At 35.6% G+C, this 25,273-nt stretch overlaps 1 protein-coding gene across 6 annotated transcripts in view; it reads right to left on the bottom strand.

Moving 5' to 3' along the window:
* Window positions 1-25,273, bottom strand: part of Nav3 (neuron navigator 3) — an 830,635-nt gene that overhangs the window by 28,308 nt on the left and 777,054 nt on the right. For all 6 annotated transcript variants that reach the window (XM_045151620.1, XM_045151622.1, XM_045151621.1 and 3 more), the window contains 5 exons: window positions 15,790-15,901; window positions 9,504-9,625; window positions 7,835-8,007; window positions 5,924-6,077; window positions 3,907-4,081 (listed from right to left, as the gene is read on the bottom strand). In XM_045151620.1, coding sequence (XP_045007555.1) covers window positions 3,907-4,081; window positions 5,924-6,077; window positions 7,835-8,007; window positions 9,504-9,625; window positions 15,790-15,901 — 736 coding nt within the window. The remainder of the gene's footprint in view (window positions 1-3,906; window positions 4,082-5,923; window positions 6,078-7,834; window positions 8,008-9,503; window positions 9,626-15,789; window positions 15,902-25,273) is intronic.

Here is a 25,273-nt window from a genome sequence, read left to right as displayed (position 1 = left end):
ATTTTGTTGGCAATGGGCTACTGGCAAAAGGACTGGCTGCATTCATTTGCCCATGCTGAGAGAGTTTTATCACAGTTAAATTTGTAATGGACTAATGTGCTTGGATAAAGATATGTACTGAGAGATGTAAGATTTTAAGTTGGAAAACCCCAAGCAAGTTAAAATTACAGGAACTGAGACTGGTTTTAGTTTACTGAAGCTGTAACTGTCAAACACATTAGCAATCTTAAGGAAGATGGACCAAGTACTTTACATTTAGACAATAGAAAGGATGCCTAAAAGAATGGAGAGGAAAGACTATTAGAAATGCAAACTCTGTTGGAAAAAGTTGACTGGAAAAGGAACCTTCATTTCAAGGTTACAATTTATTTTGTCCCTGAATTAGAAATATGGCTGTGTCCTGCACACCTGGTAGTAGTTTTGGAAGCAAAAAAAACATGGAGTGGTCGTAAATTGCATGTGGTTCTAGGAGTTGCTGTGAGTTGCAGCATGAGACAGAGAATGATGACCCTGATAGGCTGAAAGAACCTTTGGAAGATGACCATAGTTTACATGGAGACCCAAAGATGTTTTGAATATACCAGGACTGGACAAAGGCTATGGAATGTAGTGCACTGTTGGGGTGGAAGTTTCCCTGGCTACTCTGCCAAGCTGGAGGCATGGAATTAGAAAATCTGGAGACTGTCAGTCTCTGGTAATACTGAACTTGAACTGCAGAAGTTTGATGTTGCCTGATGGTTGAGTTTGCATTTTTCCAGTTTCTCTTTGCTATGCCTTACACCAGTTGAAAATCTTTCTTCTGTGCTTTTATATGTTATTTTTGTTTGATTTTGCAAGACTCACAGCTAAGAGACAATCTTGAATCTCAAAACCACTTTAGAACTACCTTGAGTTGGTAAAGACTATGAGAACCTTTGAAATTAGACTGAATAAATTTACAATGTGTGATGGCTTTAAATCTATTTGGGGGGCCAGGGGTCGAATGTGGTAGTTTGAATAGATGGCTCCCAATATATTCAGTGTTTCATTAGTTTGTAGTTTAGATATGCAGCCACCTGGCTGGAGGAGGTAGATCTTAGGGTCTAGCCCTAAGGTGTGGTGGTAAAAGCTGTCTGCTATACCATATATGAATGTCCAACTTATAGATCTAACAGAATATGAAAAAGTTCACTAGATACTTTATTATTATTATTACATTATCATTGAACCCAGGGCCTTGTGAATTCTTCAACTGAGCTCCATCTTCCTGCCCTTTTTTGCATTGGAAAGTTTTAAATAATCTAACTTTATCTCACTTATTAATATTTAACTGCTTTCCTAGATTAACATTCTCATTTTTATTTTTTTTTAACCAATCCCACTCAAAAACAAAATTATGCTGAGCATGGTGGTACATGCCTTTAATTCTAGCACTCAGGAAGGAGAGGTAAGAGAATCACTGTGAGTTTGAGGCCAGTTTGGGAGTACAGGGTGACTTCCAAGTCAGCCTGGGCTTGAGTGAGACCCTACCTTGAAAAATAAGATAAAATAAAATCATATAGAATTGCTTCTCATTATTCTTTAGCCAAAGAGGAACAAAAAAGTTTAAAATTATCTGATATATTTCAAAATAACTGTAGGTATTAAACTCTTAATGGGTAAGTAGTCATATTTAAAGAGATGAAAATGGTTTTCACTCTGAGTCAATAATTACACAATGCAATATGAATTTCCATAACTTATCCCATGAAGATATATAAATATCATCATGATAAAACTATGAATTATTTTAATTTTCTAGGTCCTGATTTCAGATGCTTAATGTAGGTCAACACTGGTTATTCATATCTGAACACCTTACACTTCAGAACCAAACCTCCTCTTCAGTAGTTTAGTCAATGACTCACAAATATAAAAATCAAGATACTTATTAAACCTAAAATTTATCAGTATTTTATGTATACTGAGCTGTAGGATGAATCAAAGTAAAAAAGGAAATATTATTCCTACTCTTCTAGAACACAAACTCTTAGCAAAGTTAATTTCAGAATGTGGCAAATGCCCAGCAGGACATAAAAATGAAATACATTAACTGGCAGGAGAGTCTTCTAGATAGAACAATAATCCTGGAATTTTCCTTCAGACACAGACTTTGGGATAAGCAAAATCTAAAGGGTCTTAGGCAAGTTAAAAGGCTAAACAATAACAGAGACAAGTATATAAACCTTGGATATAAGGGCTGAGAATGAGCCAGGTGTTGGAGGTACATGCTCCTGTAATACTATTACTTGTGAGGTAGAGGCAAGAGGATCAGGGTTTCAAGGCCAGCCTTAGCTACATATGAAATTATAGATTAGCTTCCTGTGTAAACTACCAAGCCTTTCCTTCAAACACAAATAAACCCACCAAATTTTATGTATATAAAGCCACAAATTGGGAATGTTTGGAAATGAAACATTTTCAAAGAAGTAGAGACTAATGGGAGGAGAGGTAGGAAATGATATTGAAGTGAGCAGTTTTTGGTAAAGAGCTTACCTGTTTGCTGTTCTAAATGGGGTTTAAAAGGAACCCAGTTAATAGGACTGTTGTGAACATGTGAGATAATACACTGAAAACGTTTTCTGTCCCGTTTTGTGAGATTTTCTGTTACCACTATCTTTCCCTTCCTCTGTATATGTGTATTTATTCAAAATTTCCCTATTGAGAGTGGGCAGATTGTATGATGCTTCACTGTACATATTCACAGATCACTTGAAAAAACAACACCCAGCAGAAAATACCAAATCTAAGTCTAACGTCTTCTGTAGCTTTAAATAGAGCATAAGTTACTGTCTCAAATGTTTACACAAGAATTTCTAATTGGTCTTTTACATATAAGGAAGACTATATATATGGCACATACAGAAAGAGTATGTGTGTGTGTGTGTGTGTGTGTGTGTATGTATGTGTTTGTGTATCCAATCAGAAAGGCAGCCTGTCATAATATATATATATTATGACAGGCTGCCTTTCTGATTTTTTTTGAAAATGTGATTTACTAAAAATGTAATCAATATCCGGATATTGTGTCATTTCCCTTATCCTTCCCCTTCTCTACCTATTTCATCTACATTTCACTGTTCCTTAAGGGAAGCCATGAAGTGTCTCCTTTACATTCTCACAAATGACCCAAGGACATGTATATCACTGGTTTCCAGCGTCACCTGGTGGACATGCTTTGCAATCACCATAGATTCTCCATGTAAACAATTCCTAAAGGAAATTCTATATCCATGATTCAATGTCACAGGAAGACTCATGCTTTACATTGGAACAGTACATCAGACATGAAGAGGAAATTATGTCATATGATTCTATCAAAACTGCACCCTTGTTCTATCATTAGTATGCTGGATGCAATAACAGAATACAGTATGGTCTTTTCACCAGTTGAAAATTTAATAGAGCTACAGCCTATGTAATGGAGTAGTGTCATGTGCTCTAGACAATGTCATGAAAGATCATGTAGTCAGATTAGAAACTGGCTTTGTACCCTGAAATCTCTATTAACTGACATGGAGTTATTGTATTCACGAGTACTGATCATCACTGAGAAAAGTTATTATGTCTTCATCCATTTCATAATCATGGGAAAAGTATATCTCAAACACAGAGCTCATAATAAAACCATATCTGTATGTACGTTTCATAGAGAATGGTCTTTTCAAACTATAAATTGATTCAATTCATCAGATGAAGTTTGGGTTATTTCTGAAATTACAAGCATTCTGGGGAAGGGTATGTTTATCCAGATTCCAGGTTGTTCCCCAAAGACTCTGAGCGAGGCCAGCTGGGATCCAGGCATGCATGCATGCACACATGTGCGCGCACACACACACACACACACACCACACACACACACACACACACACACACACACTGACTCACCTGAGGTAACTGACTCTGTGATGTTCAGGTTGTTGAGGGAAAGCCCTAAAGACTGACGGGAAGAAGAAGAGGATGCAGTGCTGGAGGACTCTGATGGAGGTCTAGTGGGTTTAGCTGTGTTACCTGTTTCAGCTTTCAACCGGTCATTTTCAGCCTTCAATATTTCAATTTCATTCTGTCACAAAGATGGGAAACATGGAAACATTAAGGAAGATGACAGTAAGGTGTGTATCAGAATCAACTTAAAGCTTGTTAAAAAAGTGGTGAAACATTAAACACACATCGATTATGAAACAGAATTTCATTCCCAAAAAGGAAAGTTTACCTTTTTCTGTGTATAAAGTGTTTATATTTGTGAATATAGACATAATTGCACATAATATTATTATTTGTGGTACTGGGAAATGAATTCAGGACCACATACATGCTAGGCAAGTGCTATACACTGAGTTATGTCCTATTCAAAAAAAAAAAAATCCTTTTAAAGTTTATCACTTTGGGTTAGGGACAGAACAAAGAGGTGGAGTGCTTGCCTAACATCTGAAAGGCCCTATTTTCTAATTTCCCTAGTAATGTCAAAAGCAAACACAAGAAAATAAAAGAACAAAACAACAAAAGTAATTATCAATAAACTGGAGATATGGCTCAGTGATTAAGGGTACTTGCCTGCAAATCCTAACGATCTGGGTTTGATTCCACAGTGCCTACAGAAGGTAGACACATGTGTTGCATACATTTGGAGTTATTTGCAGTAGCTACAGGCCATGCACACCCATTCTCTCTCTCTCTCTCTCTCTCTCTCTCTCTCTCTCTCTCTCTCTTTGTATCTCTCTGCTTGAAAAAAAAATAAAACAAAATAAAATAAAATGTGTTTTCAAGAATTTGTCTCTTTTGAATTAAGAAAATAATTGACTGCAGTAGGAAATGGAACTAACCTGGATCCATCAACAGATAGAAAAAGAAATGTGGCAATATACAAAATGGAATTTCGTTCAACTGTAAGGAAAATAAACTCTTGATATTTTCAAGAAAAAAGAAAATAATTGAATAGTTTCTAATGATTTTCATTTTAATAATGATGCTAAAAATACATTTAAACTTCTGTGAGTTCATGGAGGGTATAAAAACTAAGCAAAACAAAAATAAGAAAGGTGCCAGGTGTGGTGGCACATGCCCTTAATCCCAGACAGAGGTAGGGGAATCACTGTGAGTTTGAGGCCACCCTGAGACTAGTGAATTCCAAGTCAGTCTGAGCTAGAGTGAGACCCTATCTTGGAAAACCAAAAAAAAAGGTGATTTTAAATTTCTCAAGCATCCTACAAATGAAAAAGTCTTTTGTTCTTTTCAAAATGGGGCACTAAAAACAACTAAATCCTTTTTATGAATAAAAACAGTGGCAGGTGAATTTGCTCTGCTCAGCCATGAGCCTATCTTACTTCAGGACTCTGTGTTACCCAGAGATGACTGGTTTACAATAGTAAAATAAAGATGAAGCCTGAGCACAGCCTGGTTCTGAATTAAGCCTGTGGCTGCTTCTAAAAATTACAAAAAAGTTCTACTGTTACAGATGGCATTCTAAGCCACATTTACTTCTATCTTCAGGAAGCTTGTGCTCAATTTCTGTAGTTCCCTTATTATTTCTGTTTTTCAGCAGAGAATAGGTGAAGGTATTTGAAAGTCAAATACACAAAGAACATTTTTTAAAGCTCATGGAAAAGCGAAGAAGCAAAAAATTATAGTAGTTTCTCTAAAACCTAACTTTCTATGTGAATCCAATCATTCACGAGGCATCTTGAATTGCTCTTGAGTATAAGAGGTCAGCTTGCCCACCCACTTCCAACCTCATTTGAGCAAATTCTCCATTTGGTATTAACAACTGAGTTGAACAGCCAGAAGAAACAAAGTGCATTTCCATGGAGGGTTTTGAAAGGGAATTTGTTGTGTAATAACCATGAGGACAGAAGAGGCAGCATTTTCATTTCTCCATTTTATTCCTTGAGGCTGTCTTTTCACAGACCTGCATCCTGTTCATGGCTTCCCGGATCTGATCAAGATGATGAGCTGAGCTGAGGGCCTCTAGCCGTATATCTGTTAATTTTAATTCCTTTTCTCTGAGTTCGCTCTTCAACTGCAGAATTATCTCAGCCTCAGCCTCTGTGCATTCACAGATCCTGAAGGAGAAAAACAAACAAAATCAGTGTTCTGGGGAAGCCAGAGGATTAGGAGAAGCTATGGCTCTTTAACAGGCTCAGACACAGTAATATCCAATAGGTGCGGAAATGATTTGCTGTAGCAAAACTGAGAGCAAGGAGAAGGAGCTGCACCACACTAATGTATTTGTACCTCATCATGGGAAATAGCTATTTACCCACTTTAATCTTTTATTTCTATGTTCTCAAGTTTAAAATAATCCAGTATTCTGGCATATAAGGTGATCCTCAGCATCCCCTGGATCCTGACATGTTATAAAATAAGAAGCATTGCATGGCCATATTTCATTCCATAGTTTTCAAGGGAAGTGAGTTTCAAGTTACAGTACGAAATGGTTCATTTTTTTAAAAAAAATTAAAATAATATCTAGTATTTAATTTATAAGGAAACTTATATAAATAGAAAATAATAGGCAAGAAACCTACATGTCTACCACTTGTAGTAAACAAATGTTCATGTTTGCTTATTTAACTCAGACCCCCTCCCTTCTCTTTCTCTCTCTCTCTTTCTTCTTGAGTTATAAAGTTTATGGAGCTAAAGCACTTCTGAGAAATTCCTTTTTGCATGCTCAAAATGTTGATTCCTTCTTTTGTGAAACTGCACAACAATAACCTTATTTGCCTCAACACTGTTACTCAGTTACCATGAAAATCTAATATAAATATTGTAGGAAATAATTTACTGAGATTAGTTTTGGACATTTAAATAATGGATGAATGTTTTATCATCTTCCTTTGGACTAAGCTGATTTAGGAGATCAGAGCTAACGAGGCTATGTCATAGACTTCAGCTCACAGTATAAACTTGCCAGGGGCTGTTTGAAGGTCACATCTATTATATCCTTATTGTTTTCTTTTGATTTGTAGGATAGCTTCATTTAAGTATATTCCAAAAGATTTCTTTATATTAACTGTTTTCCATATAAAACTTGAGGACTTAAATAGTTTATCACAGAGTGACATATACATCCTTCCTTCCTATGTAGGTGATGAAATTATGAAGTTGAAACTTAATGGCTTTGCAGTCCTGTTTTATATGCAGTTTTGTGACAGTCATTGTCACTGGGCATAGAAAAAATGTGATTTTAATATCACATATCACAGATGTGAGCATCTCATCAGTTACTATTTTATATTTGAAATGCTATGTTCTTTCTTGTTACTATGAACAGTGGGATACTATAGAATTGTTATAAGATCATCAAAAACAAATTGACTGTGGTTTGGTTTTAGGAAATGAAAACTTAGTTGAAAAACAGAAAGGGAATTAATTGTGGTTGTAACACATGCACAGGATTTTAGAAAAGGCCACAGCAAACATTGTTGGGTTAGAACTTGGGTCTTAGAAGTTGTCATGCATCACACACTATTTTACCGGGATCTATGCTTGTAGATCACTGGGCCATTATGCCGTTTCTTTGGTGGCCAGACAAGGGGAGACCTGCATGTATGTACAGTTAGACACACAGATAAATGCACATAAAATGGAGAATAATGATTAATAAAGGTGAAGAATGAGATTGAAAGCACTAGATACATGACATGAAAGAGGAATGATCACTGTTCCTCATTCCCAATGAAGTTTGAAAGTGACTGGTGACAGATAAGATAGCCTAGTTGGGAAATTACACCTGACTGCATTGAGAACATAAATCTGGGCCTTGCCTGATGTTGTTTGTTCAAAAGTGGGTGGGAATTCCACCAAGGAAGTGACTTACGCTGAGGCAGACTGAGACGGCTTCATGGATGTTGAACCGCAGTCACCAGAGTTATGGGGCAGCTTAGGGGAGGCAGGCAAGGAGGAATCAGTAAGCTCTTCGATGTCTGAGTGTGAGGATGGAGGCTTGGTGGTCTTTTTCTTCCCAAAAGCCTGTTTGAAGGAGCTTCGGAGCTGAAAAGAGGACAGATGTTAACTACCTTACCCATCTGCATTTGCAGGGATATGCTTTGGGGCGTTAGTTTGCAGATGCCATCCTAGCCACTGCCTGGGGTCAGTATATGTAAGCAGAGTATTAACAATGGCGGCACAGTATCTCTTTAAAAAAGTAAAAATAAAATGAAAGTAATACTGTGTTCTGTGTTTTCCTTTTATTCTTGTATTAATCCAGCTCAGCGCAAACATGTAAGGCTTTTAAATAGTGCACGGTCAAGGGCATGGCTGTCAGAGCTCTCATTTAAAACTAAGTACCTTGAAGGGATCTTGGTTCCCAATGCTTCTCTCTTCAAGGCAATTTGTTTTAAATGGCCACTTTAGCGCTACAATCAAGTCATATCCTGCTGATAGTACAAACTTAAAAAGCAAAATGAAATCAAATTCACCTAACACTTCATTAATTGTGATTTTCTATTCAAATTTTCAATTCCCAGACTATTCAAAAAACAGAATGGGTATCCCCTACTGCTCTATTCAGAAAGGGGTTTTCCTTCTTTTTAAAATTTGAGATTAAAGTGAAAAGACACAAAGAAAAGACATACAAGGTAATCTGTTTTTAAAAGGTATAAAAGCCTACTGCCAAATGAATAGCATTCATGCCAAGGTAGGGTTTTTTGTATAGATGCATGCCAAATGGTCCGCAGTTTATATTCACCTCACTTCCTCTAGAGTTCACCTTGCAGAAACATGAAAGAGTGTGGAATTACAAATCAAGGGAATGAAGGCTTATCAGTATTTTAAAATATTACCTGTACAAACATTTTTTAAAACAAAAAGATATTTTTTTTTTCATTACTTATTAAAAGCACTCTGGTAAGGTCCTCTAATAGTCTTGGTGTGCATTTCCTTAGAGTTATATTGATTTAAAAGTTTACTCTTGGCTCCTAGTATTAACAGAAACAGTATACTTCATTGTTTCCTCAGTGACTGCATATTCCCATAAAGGTTTAGTGACTGAATAGTATCATATATCCTGGTAAAATATCTCTAAGCAGATTGAAAGCACTGTTCTGTTGGTTAAAAGAAAACAATTAAGTAGAGGCTAATTTGATTTCTTATCAGCTGAAGCTTTCTTCATTGTAGACTCTGCTGAGTCCAGGGGAAAAGGGATAGTTTTCATGTTCTCTTCTCTCTTGTTACTCTGTAACATTTCTATATTTCTATTTCTCCCCCCCACCCCGCACCACCACCACCTTCATCATGTGATCATTCTCTTCTTCCTCTCTAGTCTGACCACAGATACCTACTCAGAGTTCTAGTTCCAAATTGTATGCTTTTCCTCATTACACCCTAGTTTGGGGACACAGGAAACATTTGAGGTATCAGTTCCTGGAATTGGGGTGGGTGTCTGTCAACTACTACAGATTTCTAAAACCTCAAAAAAAAAAGAAAGAAGAAAGAAACTCTCAAGTCACTGTGCAAACTACTAAATTCACTGAGTGATGAAGGCTTACCCAGTTTTTCTTTTTCTTTTTCTTGGAGTCAGCATCATTACCACTGCCAATGCTGGAATGGCTTGTGGCACTGTTGATACTGGAAACACTTTCGGAGGAGTGCTGTCTTCTGATGCGGAGATCTGGCAACAGACAGAGAGTGTCACATTCACTCACCAGTTCAATCTATACAAATAAATCTTTGAGGCTCTTTGAGAGGATGTTCTCTAATAAAGTTTAACGAGGCATTGTGCAAATATCATTGCAGGGCAGTCTTATAAGGTTAATAAAGTACAACCATATTTGCTTTAATTAACTGAGTTGTCTGCATGAAGACTCACTGGGAGTCACATACCAGTTGGTGGCACTGGCGATTTTATGAGTTCTGAGTTTTGTACAGAAAGGAAATGCTATGCTTGTAATTTTTACTGAATACCTGGATCAAATAACACTTCCAAAATAATTTATTCCAAGTGATTAGTCCCACATAATAAATGGAAATTCATAATAGGATGGGAATTAATTCTGTTTTAATATTTGTGCTCTGAATAAAGTTACTGGAGCCAAATATATTAACTTTTCATTTCACTGAATCATAACAGGTCAGAGCCAAAATAAACCTTGGAGCTCATGTGAGCATATGAATTCACAGATTAGGAAGGTGAACTATAAAGTTAGGTTGACTTAGGTCAAGAAAACAGTGAGGAGAAAATCCTTGGTTGTGTAAAACTCCTCCTCTTCATTCTATCTCCCCCACTTTCTTACCTCTTGTGCAAGAGAATTGAAGTAGGATCAGTTTGTGATTTAATCAGAACAATATATTTTTAAATTATTTATATTTTCAAGCAGAGGAGGGGGAATAGAAAGAAATGAAGCATGAGAGGATACTAGGGCCTCTTGCCACTACAAATGAACTCTAAATGCATTTGGACATTGTAAATCTAGATTTATGTGGGTACTGTAGGATGTAATCCAAGCTGTCAGGCTTTCTAAGCAAGTGCCTTTAACTGCTAAGCCATCTCCCCAGCTCCAGGATACATTTAACACAGTGTTATTCTTCTAACATATCCCTAGTCTCTGACCATGACAGAACTGTTAATGTTAATAACAATAATTAGCATTTTATCCGTAAGGTTTAACTACTGGATATAATTTTCATATGATCACACAGCTGAAAAATAGTAGTATGAACCTCAGGGCTACAATGATCTTATTAATCTACTATGTTAATTGCATCTTATTATATGGCTATATTATACTTCCTGAAAGTATTCAATGCTTTCCCACAGAAAATGCAATTTGAAACAAAATAAATAGCATTTGCTATTTCATATTTTAGGAAAGTATTCACTTATCCCATAGAATTAGCTCAGAACAATTATTTATAATTATTAAAATTAAATCAAAGTGAGATTTTATCTACTTATAACAAACTGAATATAAAGCATTAGTGAGATGTTAAGAGAATTTGTAAAGTCAATTTTGAATTTATGATATTATTATTAACATATTTAATTGGAATCAATACAGATTAGCCAAGTAAAAATGTTACAGCAAAACTTGTAAGATGGGCTAGAGAGATGGCTTAGCGATTAAGCGCTTGCCTGTGAAGCCTAAGGACCCCAGTTCGAGGTTCGGTTCCCCAGGTCCCACGTTAGCCAGATGCACAAGGGGCGCATGCGTCTGGAGTTCGTTTGCAGAGGCTGGAAGCCCTGGCGCGCCCATTCTCTCTCCCTCTATCTGTCTTTCTCTCTGTGTCTGTCGCTCTCAAATAAATAAATAAAAATTAAAAAAAAAATTGTAAGCTGCCAAAAAGTTATGTAGCTTTCAAAAATGTGTCAATAGAAATATTACTATGGAATCAAGAATGTCTAATTTACCAAACTAATGAATAGTAAAAATAACCTTGGCAATTAACTACAAGTACTTAATCTGAGAACATGAGTACATGTTTGCATTGTAATATATATGCATATATGCCTGTATATACAGCTGAATACAGTGAATATTTTAATGGAAAATTTAAGGTCATGTTGCTGACAATTGATATAGGAGGAAGAAACAGAGCGATTTTTCAGAATTACTAGAATTTGTTCTCTTAAGAACAATTAGCCAGTAAACATCTACAACCTTACAAAAGTAAGAAACCTGTTTTAAGAATATACATATGGGGCTGGAGAGATGGCTTAGCGTTTAAGCGCTCGCCTGTGAAGCCTAAGGATCCCAGTTCGAGGCTCGGTTCCCCAGGTCCCACGTTAGCCAGATGCACAAGGGGGCGCACGCGTCTGGAGTTCGTTTGCAGAGGCTGGAAGCCCTGGCGCGCCCATTCTCTCTCTCTCCCTCTCTCTGTCCTTCTCTCTGTGTCTGTCGCTCTCAAATAAATAAATAAAAATTAAAAAAAAAAAGAATATACATATGAACGATGGGGAAAACAGGGACAGATGGGAGCACTTTTTATACCCTGTATTATAAAGACACATATCTATGTATTCCGTACTGCAGCTTAGCATATACACACTGCGAGTGGTTTGTTGTTCGGTCTTAACCCTCTCCCAGCTCAGATGCCCCTAGAGGAGTACAAAGTTGACACCAGCAAAAACTAACTAGACTCCATGGCTCAAGACATGCCTCAGCCTGGACACCCACAACAAAGGAAGAGTGTAAGGCCTGGCAATGAGAAAACAGATATCCAAAGTCACAGAAATAGGGTTGCATATAGGTTGACCAGAGGGATAAGACTGGACTCTGGGATAACTGCCTACCTTTGTTTTCCCCATCTGATCCTTTCTCTCTATGTAATCTTCTGGTGGAAACAAGATGGAAGACAGATTTTTGGGTTGTTAACTTGCTATCTTCTTAGACTGCAGCTCCAAATAAAGTACAACTATAGATTTAATGCCTCTTTCTGCTCATTGGCCTCTGTGGTGACATAAAACATGAGCTCTGGTATTTCTGTTACATGTGCAACTATATATATGTCATTGATCTGTTGCTGACACTCAAGAAAAAAAAAACACTTCCATGTTTATGTAGAAGTAGTGACTTTCAAAGCAATGATACATTTGTGGGAATAATAAAATTACTTATATTGTCAACTTTTCTTATTAAAAAATTTATGATTTATATGATAGTTTTAAATAAAAGGGTATATTTAAGCCATCAAACAAATATATCTGCTTTCTTTTGATGACAGTAAAAGGCGAACTACTTGGATATTGTCATTCATCTTTATAGCTAAGATATAATGACACGCTAGCTGGGCATGGTGGCTCATGCCGTTACTCCCAGCACTCAAGAGGCAGAGGTAGGAGGATCACCATGAGTTTAACGTCACCTAAGATAATGAATTCCAGGTCAGCCTGGACTAGAGTGAAACTCTACCCCACCCCCCAAAAAAGATATAATAGCATGCTCAATAGCTAGCAGATGCTTAAGTACATTTGTAAATGAATGCAGATTATTTTATGATAGACATTTATCAGACTGTCAATGGACTATATAAATTTAGAAAAGGAATGGTAACTTAATAAAGTGGTACATGATTTTGCCATAGTTTGGCTTATCTAAAAGAAAGTTTTATTCTATGTATTTATTTTAAAACCATAAGTCAAAAGTATATGTAAAGATTCATAACAGTACAAGTGTATTACTATACAATGGTATTGGTCAATAAAATATAAATGAATTTATGGTCATGGAATTTAATCTTCTTTTAGTATTTCAGAATTATAATCTAAATATGTATATGTAATCAACCTTATATAACTAGTTTTCTAGCTTTAAATGTATACTATTCTAATACTGTAATGATTCTTGTATTATTTTGATATGACTTGTTACTTTTTCAATTGCAGAAACTATCTCTCCTACATTTCTGGGTAAACTAATTTCTATATTTTAATTCCTATAGATATATTAAGCTACCTGTTGCCTGAGATAAAAGGAATTCTTCCAGAAAGTTTTTCTTCAGTGGCTTGTGCTGTATTAAAGTAAGGATTAAGCTTCTTTAAATCCCTTCTGGACCTATTTACGACATGAAGATTTAGAACATAAGCTGCTTTATTACAGCTCCACGATAAGCTTTAAATATGCAGTAATTTTCCATACAGCACAGAAACCAACTCCTCCACATGGAAAGTTGCTGAATTCCTCACAGAAAGAAGACCAAGGGGGGGGGGGAATCTAGTTTGTCTTTTAATTTCAGTATATTTTTCTGTACATATTTTTCCTAAAATTTAATTATAGCTATACATTATTGTTATTTTTTATTCAAAATTTGGATAAGCTTCTTGTGGTGTCAGGCATCATCAGAGTCACTGGTATTAAACATAAAACTCTCTGTAATTCAGAAAAGATAGGCTTTAACAGCACTGATATAAAAATGTGAATTGTGGGTTGGGGAGATTGCTTAGTGGTTAAGGTGCTTGCCTGCTACGCCTAACAACCCAGGTTCAATTCCTCAGTATCCACATAAGACAGAGGCACAAGGTGGCACCTACATCTGGAATTCATTTGCAGTAGCTAGAGGCTATGACATGCTCTCTCTCTTTCTCTCCCTCTCAAATAAATTTAAATAATTAAAATAGTTTTTAAAATGTATATTTTAGTACTATTTCTAGAAAAAATGTCACAGGGACCTTATCCAGTTTAGGGAGCAGCAGAATAACTTAGACTAAATCCTGAAGTATTCCAAAATGTTTTATTTTCAACAAACATGGTAGAATGCTTCAAATGAAATAAAAAAGAATATAATAAGGACATAATGAACATTTGAAAAATATTTAGGAGAACTGTAATCTGGAATGCATAGTGCAACAAAAAAGCAAAAGATAAAAGTTCAAAATGGCATCTGGCATAAAATTAATAATCACAAAACCTTTGTTTAGTGAATAAAGTTGGAAAAGAGAGATTGGAGGCTTAAGAAATTCTTTTTTTTTTTTTGTGTGTGTGTGTATGTATGTAGTTTATGGTGTGTTTGTGTATGTGTGTGTGGGCATTCAAGTGTGGGCAGATGCATGTACCACATGTGTGTGTGCGTGTGTTTGTGAAAGCCAGAGGAGGATGTCAGGTGTCCTCACTCTTCCATCTTATTTCCTTGAGACAAAGTATCACTCTCTCACTGACCCTGGGGCTCACAGATTTTTATCCAGGCCCAGTGAGCCTTCTGTCTCTATCCCATTCTCAGCACAGTTAAGAAATTACTCTACCACCGAACAGAGTAGGAAGACTATGTAGGAATTTGTAGTCATTGTTCAGGGGAGGCATGGTGGGTGGTGATAACAGTGTCAAATAAAACTGAATATCAATGCTATTTAAAGGGTAGAATCAACAAAACTTGTAGAGCCACTGATTCAGGAGAGAGGGCTTTATGAATGACACCTAGACTTCTAGCTTTACAAAAGGATGGCAATGCATTTTTACTGTGGCAAGGCACACGAAAGCTATGGAGGTCTGAGAAGAAAGATGGTAAGTTCAAGTTTGGAGATGTCTAATTTAAAGAGCCAAGTGGATTTCTCACTTGGCATCTAGGTTGACATCTATCTCAAGAGCTGAGCCTTATCTAGAGATAGAGGGAGATGGCAGTTTAGGTATAAGTGATACTTAACCGAAGCTACAGCAGTAGGTGAGTTGGTAGATCACTTCAGATGGAGCATATAAAATCACAAGGTTGAGAATCAGAAGCCAGTTTAGAACATGAATGATAAGACACGAGTACAAAAAAGAGAATAGATGCCTACTGAGAGAGAGGTGGACACATTTTGTGCATATGAAAATTCATGACATGAATAAATAGAACATATGTAAAGAAAATCATGACATAACAATAATGAATATTTCTCCATAGATAGAGTAATGAATATTTCATTGTTTAAAATCATAGAGATATGGTAATAATAAAGACAAGTTTTAATTGGTCTTTTTAAAGATACGTTAAAATTATTTGTAAAAAAATATATCTCTTTTCATTGACCCTGCCCAGTAGAAGTCACTCTGCATGCCCTAATCTGATGTATTAACATATTGTTTCATTTCCTATATTGCATCTGGACTATGCACTCATTGCTGGGCTTGCTTTGTTTGACAGCTGATATGCATATATTAACCAACTGCCTCATATCTAGCTTCACTAGATCAAGTGGAGAGAAATCTTAAACATTATTTGTTAATGAAAGCTATTACTTAGTATGGAATTCTGATCACATTCCATCCACCTTATTTGGTATAAAAGGCAGTGGAATTGCGTAAATGCAGCTTCACTCTGCAAGCCTATTGTATTGAGTGACAAATGACACTGTGCTGAGTATACCTTTGGGAGGGTGTTCGGGACCATTCAGGGCTCCCTGAATGGCTGCCTGAGCAGCAGAGTTCTGGGCCTTCAGCATTTCAATGGTTTCTCGTAGTTCTATGAGTTCAGACTCCTGTGGAATAAAGAGAATTTCAGAAGTTTTAGTATCTAGAGAGGAAAATAAAATGTCCCTCTTTCTAGTTCTTTCTAGTTCATGGTGGGTGTGATTGTTATGTATTTCTACCCTCCTGAAGGATTTAGATACTTGACTGACCTTGTCAAATTGTATCTACAATTTTACTAGCTCTAGTTTTTTTTTTTAAAGTTCTTCATTGTTATTATATAAAGTGAACTCAATAGTATGCAGTCCTTTCAAAGGGTGACATCCATAACTAATGCTTACAAAGCAGCTGAATATGTCTTATTACTTATTGCAGATACCAATTTACTAGTATATTCTATGATGACATTGAATGACATTGAGAACCCTAATTTTAAATCTTGTCTTAAGCTTTTTATACCTTGGTAACTGGTTCTTTGTATCTAAGCATAATTTCTTAAGCTCTTTCCTAACTCACTCCTATACTAACATCCTATTAAATTCTTCTAATCTTTGAAGGTCACCTTAAATTTCTGATACTTTTCATGTAATAGAATTTCTAGTATGGAGAACCAGGCCCAGCAAGCCAAAGCCAGAACAAAAATGAAAAGAAAAGAGGATAAATATATATTATTAAGCAGTTTTTATAACTTATTTAAATTAGAAAGAACATGTGCTTTAAACTGAATCTTTTTCATAAAACATGTATTTTATTATTGAATCTTAAATAATTTTATGTTATACCTCCAACAAAATCACTTTATAAGTCTGTTCATTATTTCAGAATCTATGACTGATATTTAGATGGATTATTTTTATCAAAAATGAGTCATTATAAAGAAGAAGAAATAGTAAAAAACAAGAATGAAAAGAAAAGACTAAGCACTGTTTTAGTATGAATAATAGATAATCATATTCTCAATAGCAAGCTCACTTGCTCTCTCTCTCTCTCTCTCTCTCTCTCTCTCTCTCTCTCTCTCTCGGCTCTCATTGAGACAGAGTCTCTCTGCATGGCAGGCCAGTGTTGAATTCATGACCTTCCTGCCTCAGCCTCCAAAGTACTGAGACTAAAGGTATGTGATACCATGCCCAGCAGAGTATTTCTCCTTTGTTTTGGTCATACAGTATTAAAATTAGTTCCTTGCTCATGTATGTGTTACTCATCATTTTTACTAGCACCTTTGACAGAAGACCAAGCAAATATGTTTAGTGGTTTTTTTTTTTTTTTTTTTTTTTTTTTTTTTTACCCTATATTAGTGTATCCATACTTGATTTCTCCTAGAAAACAGGAAAATAGCTAAGCAATTTCACTGGAGCAAATTGTCTTATATGTGGTAATGACTAGTCTAACTTTAGATACTTAAAATTATAAATGATGCACAAAGTTGAAACAGATTCTTTTTTTTCTAAAAATATTTTTTAGTTTTGTTTCTTTATTTATTTGAGAGATAGAAAAGTAAAGAGGCAAATAGAAAATAGGCACATGAGGACTTCAGCACTGCAAATGAACTCCAGATGCATGTGCCACCTTGTGCATCTGGCTTTACAGGGGTACTGGAGAACTGAACCTTTGCCAGCAAGTGCCTTAACTACTAAGCCATTTCTCCAGCCCTAGAACAAATTCGTTTTTTTTTTTTTTTCGAGGTAGGGTCTCACTCTAGCCCAGGCTGACCTGGAATTCACTATGGAGTCTCAGGGTGGCCTCGAACTCATGATCATCCTCCTACCTCTGCCTCCTGAGTGCTGGGATTAAAGGCGTGTGCCACCACGCCCAGCTCTAGAACAGATTCTTAATAGTGTGTGTGTATATACATACATACATACATACATACATACATACATATATATATATATATATGTATGTATTTTCTTTTCTCTTTCCTTTTAATTTTTATTTTTTTTGGCTTTTTTAGGTAGAGTCTCACTCTAGCCCACGGTGACCTGGAATTCATTATGTAGTCTCAGGGTGGCCCCGAGCTCAGGACCATCCTCCTACTTTTGCCTCCTCAGTGCTAGGATCAAAGGTGTGCACCACCACACTCGGCCCTTCCTATTTTTTTATTTATTTTTTTATTTTTTTCTGAGACTGTGTCTTACTCCATAACACAGATTATTACAGTGATCTTCCTTCTCGGCCTCCTAAATGATAGAAATACAGGCCTGGTTCTTATATGCCTATTTTCTTTGACTATTTAATATATCCCTGAAAGAGAAAACTTAAGTTTAAAAATTGTTCTTAGAGACTTTCACAGCTTATAATTCAAAGAACCTCATAGTGAAAACTAAGAGTAAATTCCTAAACTTATATGTAGATTTCCAAATATTTTATTGTAAATATTTTGAATTCATTTCTCACAAAGGAAAATGATTATACTTGTGGAAAAATTTCAACACAGTTTATTCTATTCTTTTTTTGTATCTCTAACTTCTACATTCTGTGCTTTACCCAATAGTAACATATGTTTTATCAAAATTTAGGATGCTTCCATTTAAAATTTGAAATACCCGAAAGATTAAATGTTTGCTACATATCACTGATTTTATCAGAAATTATTACAAATTGGACACTTAGGGTACACAATGAATGAACAGGGGGGCAGAAAGAATGTCAGGGCCACACGTTGGGTCATGATACACAGAAACATTTCCTCCTACCCATAACTGAGGGCTAACTCCACAATGCATGACCCATATATCTCAACAAGGACTGGCCAGGGAGAGTGGGCAGGACAGGGAGGAGGCTAACAATGGTACCAACTTGACTCTATTCACTGAGTATAAAACTAATTAATAAAATAATAATAATAAGAAGAAACATTAGTTTAAATAATTTCATAACAGTTCTAGGATGCATCTTAAATTTTATTTTATTGTTTTGGTTTTTTGAGGTAGGGTCTGGCTCTAGCTGAGGCTGACCTGGAATTCACCATGTAGCCTCAGACTGGCCTCGAACTCACAGCAATCCTCCTACCTCCATACCCCAAGTGCTTGGATTAAAGGTATGCAATACCACTCCTAGAAGCATATTAAATTTTAATTAAAGTTGTATTTTCACCCTTGGAGTTGAAATCATTCCTGTATGCAGAAGGGATTAACGATCTGCTAAAATATTTAGCTGTTGTATTACAAGGAAACATGGAAATGAGATCTTAAGCAATTATCTCGTAATTGAACTTAATCTTGAGCTAGCTGACTTATTTAAGGGTCAAAACTTTAACCTTTTCTAGAGAAATCTCTTTTAGAAACATGCTAAGTGATTAAAAATTGAATACTCAAAGAATGTTTCTGCTTTTTAGAATACTATTTTTAATAAGCCCCTAAAAGAATGATCATTGAAAATTTTTTTTGAAAACAACAGATCACATCATGTTAAATGATTGTTCAGCTTAGTAAACCCGTCAGTAGGTAAAAAATTATATTTACTATATAATTTTTCAGTCTCAGATCTGTTAAAAACCAGTTCAGCTGAATTCTTAGTGTTAGTTCTTTAAGATAAATGTAAATAGGAAAGTGCCTATAATGTATTTGATTGTCTTTCATTTAAAAGATAGCCAAATTATGCATTGATTGACATACTGTGTCCACTGGGACACTACTTACTACCTACATATGCAAAATTCTTCCTTGTTTCTTATTTCAGTAAATGAGATTCACTCTCACCTTGTCATTCATCTACAATTCTCCTCTTCCTGAGACTTTTCACATGGTGCTTTCCCTTTATTCTTAAGTCTGCTCTTTCTTACAGGCCATAGGGAAATGTCTTTATGTTTTCCTCTTAGGAAAAAAAAAAAAAAAATCCCTTCTGCATTCCACTATACCGTTTAATGCATTTAGTCTATTTATGTGCTGAGAAATACATTTTTCCCTGATTATTCTATCTGTAATGTTGGGTTAGTTTTCTTGAAATGTTCTGCTTTACACTCAAGTGATGCATTTCTTCTTCAAAGAATAATAAAATGCTTCAGTTTTACTTTATGTTAGGGTATTTCATCACCTAAGGGTACCATATAAAAACCTCAAAACAAGCCGGGCGTGGTGGCGCACGCCTTTAATCCCAGCACTCGGGAGGCAGAGGTAGGAGGATCGCCAAGAGTTCGAGGCCACCCTGAGACTCCATAGTGAATTCCAGGTCAGCCTGAGCTAAAGTGTGACCCTACCTCGAAAAACCACAAAAAAAAAAAACAAACCTCAAAACATTTTTTTTTTTGTTTATTAGGAATACAAAGTCAGCTTGCCTAACTATGTAGAATCATCTCTTTTGAATAGCAAAAAAAATTCAGGTTTTCCTTTCTCTACCAGTGGCATTATAGAGATGGACTACAACATTTAAAATAAAGACCAGGATGTTATCTAGAAGTTTGTTAATATTATCTTAGCCTGTTGTTTTGTCTCATAACTATTTATGAGAATAATTATTAATTTGTCTCATGTCTATAGTAATAGATAGTTGTTCACATTTGTATTCAAGCCCTATTTTCTTGAGTTATATAATGCATGGAAATTGCAATTTTGCTTTCAGGCACAAGTATACATCCTTTTGTTTTATTTTAAATCTCCACTCTGGGGACTTTCAATAAGGATTATGATTAGAAAAGAATTCCAGAGATTGCTGACTACAAAATCATTTAGATAATCTGAAATGTCCTCATATAATGTCTGTATTTTGTAGGCAATCAAACCAAGACACTTAAATTTGAGAATCACTGTTAAAACTTTAGAATTTTTTAATTGACTCAGAAATGTACATGTGTCTAGACAGTGACTTACTCTGCTCATCCAATTCAGTCATTTCCAATTCCCTATTCTCTCATTAGATATCAAAGAGAAAATGGGGCTAGCTATACAATCTGCAAAGTTTCTTTAGAATAATGAAGGTCAGATGACCCTCTGTCAGCTCTTCCTGCCCTCCCCAATAACTTCAAAGTATTGCCCTAACACCTGCTGACCATGTGAGACTCAAGTTTACTGTGAAAGTTTCTTGTTTTGAAAAATCTTGATGGAATTAATATCTCTTTGAAGTTCGTATGTCTTCCAGGCTAGACAAGTTGTAAAGATCACACTTGAAATGCCTCAAACTAAAGTAATCCAATGTTGTGTTACAACACCAGTCTGTTTTGTTGTTCTTTTTTACCTAGTTTCCTGTATCTGACTACTTTCCAAATTTCTTACTAATAAAGCCCTGGGGTAAATCCTATTAGCCTGTCAACAAATGTCATAAATAAAACTTTAACTTCTAAGGCATGGCATATATATATATATAATTTTTCTAAATCTGTCTTCACTTCCTCATACCCACCCCAGTAAATTTCACATACCTCAGAACTATTTTCCTAGAATACACTTCTCTCTTCCCACCCATGACATTGCCTTGAAAACTTGATCATTTTCTACTGAAAGACTGGGCCACCTTCCCTTCATCAAAATTCAGATGAATGAGGTTCACCAAATCCAAGAGAGTAAAATCAAAGTCACAAATCCAGATCATCTTATGGTGTAAAGGCTGATCTAAAAATGCATTTTTAAAGAAAGTTCTAGATGACAAATATTTAATGTAAAATGTGCTGACTTCTTGTAAAAACACAATGGACCCATCTTTTTAGTTTCTATGCTATGTTTAAATATTAGGCTTTGAATTTTTCATTTTTGAGGTGTAAGTCCATGTTCACCTATGTCCAAGAAAAGGGGTCTCACAGAGGTAAGCAGGAGCAAGTCCTTGATTTGAGAGTTGTTCTAAATATCAATATCTGAACACCATATGCTTCACTGGCCTTCTGTAAACTCTTAACATGATTAACCTACAACACATTTGTACATATTCTATGTTCCCCAGCATATCTACAGGGAATTAATAAACAGCTTCCAAATTTTAAATTCCCAAATATTTATATTAGGTTAGCATATCTAAGCAACAAGTTTATTAGTTTTGTAAAAATGTCATTTGTAAAATATGTATTTGTGGAATTAATGAGTTTTTTTGTTTGTTTGTTTTGTTTGTCATGGTAGAGTCTCACTCTAGCTCAGGCTGACCGGGAATTCACTATGTAGTCTCAGTATGGCCTCAAATTTACAGTTATCCTCCTACCTCTGCCTCCCAAGTGCTAGGATTAAAGGCGTGTGCCACCACGGCCAGCTTTGCATATTAGCGATTTTTATCAACTTGAATTCTATGATAACAAAATAAGCCCATATAATGCCTTGAGTGATAATTTACTTCTCACTGCTCCGTCCCAGTTTGTTTCTTCCTCTATGAAATATGTTCCTGTATTTTCCTGATCAAACCCTCTCTATCTTCCCAAAGCTGAATAGCCTCCCTGTGCCATCTCTTTTAGCCTGAGCAAAGATACATGTGTTCCCTTGAAGATGGTCATAGCACTGTACAGGAGTGCCTTTAAAGACACCATAATTTCTGCTTTATCAGTTATTTACGCATGTCTTTCCTTCTTAAAAAGTTATAAGTGTATTGAAATGTTATTTTGGAACACAGATTTGGTAAGAGTTAGTGGGCAACTAGAAATGAGGAAAATTGGCAGGACACTATCCAAGGAAGTTATTTTGATGAATAAGTTTTTAATAAAATTTTGATGTAGTTATAGGTTGTTAATGTCATATAATTTCTGGGAGTCAAGTCTTGAAGCCAGAACAGTATGTGAATCACAGTTTCGTTGTCTGTTTCATATATATAAACTCAAGACCATGCCTTGGCTCTTTCTTCTTCTTGTATAATTTTCCTATTCTGCTTTTCAAGGGCCTAATACTCAGCTTGGGTTTATTCAGTGGAGTTCATTACTATATGAAATATGATATTTTATTTGTATTTATTATCATCTGTTACTTACTAGAATATGTATTTCAGGTAGAAATTGATGTGCATTGTATACCTACATGAACATTTTCATGTATGACTATTTTTATCCATAAAGAACAAAAATTTCATGAAGAATATGATGTTTTCATACATTGTAACAAAGAAGAATATATAGTGTTCCTCAAGGAGTTTACGTTGAAGCATATACTTATATCTATGGATAGATGGAGAGGGAAGTATATCCATATTTTATCTACCTATTTATCTATCTACTGTTTGGGTCCTACCCAGCAGAATTTTGAAATAAATTTGGTGAATGACTGCATGGGCAAATCTACCTGGGTATGGCAGACACTGAGGCAAAAACATTGAGCCCTGTGTTCTCTAGGCTTGTTCCTAAGACTTTTGGATCACCAGAGAGCAATGTGCCCTATTATCTCAATTGCTCCTATTGCAATATGATGAATGCTATGCCCTCAACCTTTAGAGAAACATCTATCTGGACAGTGATTTTATCTTTTGTTATTTCATGACCTCAATTTAAGAACCCTGGCAAGAGATTTTTCCTTAAATCCAGGCCCCAGAAGTTGTCTGTTCAATCTAAATTGTATTCTTCTGGTGGGAAAATGAGGCCAAAATCACCAGGAAATCTCCCTTTGTGCTTTAGCTTTCCTGACATTCAATTCAGCAAGCACTTTGTGGTAAGGCCCTGTGGCCTCATGTGCCTTGGGTGTTAAACATATATATCCATCAATTAGTTTGAGTCAGTTTCTGTCATTGAATTGTATCATCATTCATTTAAGTTTATTAGCTTCACTGAACTACTTTGGAAAATGTCAGTTGGCAAACCTAAGATTTATAAACACTGACATTTTTTATTTGTACAGTTTTCAACTAGAAAGGAATTTCTTTATTTTTAGTTCAAAAGTCAAATGCAGTTTCATATCTGATACTTTATGGAAAAAATTTATTATTTTGGTGATATTATTATAAGTCTATTATATACTCAATTATAAAATATTTGTATTAAGGAGATATGTCTTAATTATTTAACCCTATTAATAGACATTAATACTACCTGTGTCAGTTATAATATATGTAAATTTACTTATCTAAATAAGGTGAAGGAAATTTGGGGGTTTGTCAAAATTTCTATTGATTTTGATATCTCCAAATATTAAGATAAATTCTCAAACTTATTTCTAGCAATAAGTCTAGCATAGACCTGACTTAACTTAGCTTTATAAATTTTTTCAAGGGAAAAGGCAAAATGTAAAAGAAGTAAGCATTTATGATTGTCCATTGCATATGGCATGTTCATAGCATTTTGCTTAGTACTCATGTGTGCCCTACAAGGTATTTAACATCATTTCTATTTTTAAGTAGTGGATTTGAGGTTTAAGAAAGGTCAATCTTAAATATAAATGGAAAGGAAGGAAAGAGAAGGAAGGAAGAAAAAAAGAAATGGAGAGAGAGAGAGAGAGAGAGAGAGAGAGAGAGAGAGAGAAAGATAGAGAAAGAAAAACTGTTTAGTTTCAAAAAGTTTGCTGCCTATCCTCTAGAACAGCTTGATGGAAATGGCCAACATTCTCTCATGGACAGGAGAAACCTACGAAAAAGGGTAAACTATAAGGCCACTTTCTAGTTATACCAGGCAATTATAAGGATACTAGATTTTCTCTTCTAATTGAACTGTTCAATTTGTCTTTCTTTACAAAATAACTTTGTATCCTTTCAGAATTTGATAACGACTATAAAGATAGGATAAATCCTCCACCAATCCTCCACAAGCTAAAGACAACACAGAAGCTGTCCTTAGGGACGTCATAAGGGACATGCGCTTTGCACACGTGCAGTTTTCATGAGAATCTCCATGAGGTTTTGAGGATATATCCGTCTCTGACGGTTTGAAGGAGGCTAAATTCCCTGGATAAACAGCATAGAAAAAAATTAACTGGCCTTCACTGGGACAGCGATCAGACTCTGGGTTGCCAAGAACTTTTTAATAAAATTACACCTAAAAGTTTAATTCTGCTTCCTTCTTTTTGGTATTCCTTATTCTATGCCATAAGCTCCTTCATGTGGATTTAAATGTTTTTGATGTAATTAAAATAATGTTTCTTCAATGGAAGCATGTCCAGATACCAACTAGCTCTTATAACTCAAAATTCCTTATGCTTGCCCATATCACAGCTGCCAAAACCAGTGGTTTATTTTTAAATATTTTTTTAAAAAATATTTATTTATTTCAGAGAGAGAGGGAGAGAGAGAGAGAGAATGGGTATCCCAGGACCTCTAACCACTGCAAACAAACTCCATATGCATGCAACACCTTGTGCATTTAAGTTTATGTGCCACTTTATGCATCTGGTTTATGTGGGTCCTAGGGAATTGAATATGGGTCCTTTGGTTTTATAGGCAAGTGCCTTAACCATTAAGCCATCCCTCCAGCCCTATTTTGTAAAAAAACACATTTTATTTATTTATTTTTGATTTTTTGAGGTAGGGTCTCACTCTAGCTCAGGCTGACCTGGAATTCACTATGTAGTCTCAGGGTGGTCTCGAACTCATGGCGATCCCCCTACCTCTGCCTCCCGAGT

The sequence above is a fragment of the Jaculus jaculus genome, chromosome 6 (genome assembly GCF_020740685.1).
Source record: "Jaculus jaculus isolate mJacJac1 chromosome 6, mJacJac1.mat.Y.cur, whole genome shotgun sequence".
In the NCBI taxonomy this organism is placed as follows: Eukaryota; Metazoa; Chordata; class Mammalia; order Rodentia; family Dipodidae; genus Jaculus; species Jaculus jaculus.
This window is presented reverse-complemented; position numbering and strand designations above follow the sequence as displayed.